Source organism: Parasteatoda tepidariorum, chromosome 8 (assembly GCF_043381705.1).
Source record: "Parasteatoda tepidariorum isolate YZ-2023 chromosome 8, CAS_Ptep_4.0, whole genome shotgun sequence".
In the NCBI taxonomy this organism is placed as follows: Eukaryota; Metazoa; Arthropoda; class Arachnida; order Araneae; family Theridiidae; genus Parasteatoda; species Parasteatoda tepidariorum.
The window spans coordinates 66,476,947-66,478,150 of NC_092211.1; the positions used below are offsets into that span (position 1 = coordinate 66,476,947).

A 1,204-nucleotide genomic window follows, 5' to 3' on the forward strand; every position below is an offset into this window, starting at 1 on the left:
TTAATAAAAATAAAAGCAAAAGCAAATTTCATTCAAATTTTGCGCTTTTAAGAATTATTTAAATTTAGTATGCAATTTTAGGTTAGCACAATTAAATATAGTTTTTGAAGGTTTCATTGTTGACAGTTGTCATTTGAAAACTATCAGATTGTATATTATTACAAACTTTATGAATTCACATTCATTTTATTTCTTTCATTTAAAAATAGATTTTTGTTTTAAATTTCATCATTAATATATTTCTTATTCAATTTATTTCATTTCATTGCTTTTTTTATTATTTGAAATAAATATATGAATTTTCGATTTAGCAAATTTGCGACCACTATTAACTTTTTACATGCCGACTGAACGAACGGCTCTTAGTCGATCAACATCTCAAGTACGTAAAAAGAGAACTACCCGTGTTTCAGAAACATTGGAGCAACGGGAAAAAAGACTTGAAACTAATCGAGAACACAATGCTTTAGACCGTTCCTTAGAATCGTCTGAGCAACAGGAAAGAAGACTGTTAGCAAATCAACTGCGCACTACTCAAGCACGTTCGTTGGAAACATCAGAGCAACGGGAAAGAAGACTGTTAACGAATCAACTACGCACGAGTCAAGCCCGTTCATTGGAAACACCAGAGCAACGGGAAAGAAGACTGTTAACGAATCAACTACGCACTACTCAAGCCCATTCGTTGGAAACATCAGATCAACGGGAAAGAAGACTGTTAACAAATCAACTAAGCACTATTCAAGCCCGTTTGTCGGAAACATCAGAGCAACGGGATGCAAGAATGAAAATCAATCAAGAACGCACTTCGCTATTCAGACGCCGCCAATATTCTGATTTGAATCTCAGTGCATTTCACTATGATCCGACAACCAACTATAGTCTTTCAGCCAAGCGTCATCATCGGAAAAAATTGATCAATTATGTATGTTTTGCAGTGCTCTCAAATTTAGGAATGAAACAGCTGGAATTTGCTGTTCTGGAAGCAAAGTGAAACTGCCAGATTTAACGTCGCCAGCCAAGCCAATATCAACGTTGTTATCGGGTCAAGCAAATCAGAAACTTTTCTTGGCGAATATATGTCAGTACATTCGTGTTTCCAAATGACTTCATTCGGTGCTACAAGTATCGGTGCGCATATGGGCTACCAGAGTTATTTATTACATTCACATACAATCCTGCTTGAGCTGAAATTAAAGAGCTT

General features: G+C 35.6%; 1 protein-coding gene across 1 annotated transcript; it reads left to right on the top strand.

The window, feature by feature from the left end:
- Window positions 1–340: 340 nt before the first annotated feature.
- LOC139426146 (zinc finger protein 821-like) lies at window positions 341–994 on the top strand. Its single transcript, XM_071183913.1, has one exon. It carries the CDS (start codon window positions 341–343, stop codon window positions 992–994), a length of 654 nt encoding a protein of 217 aa, XP_071040014.1.
- The last annotated feature ends 210 nt before the right edge of the window (window positions 995–1,204 follow it).

What these genes read in the sequence shown, in the direction of transcription:
- LOC139426146 (XM_071183913.1), top strand. Translation starts at nt 341, where the DNA reads ATGCCGACTGAACGAACGGCTCTTAGTCGATCAACATCTCAAGTACGT.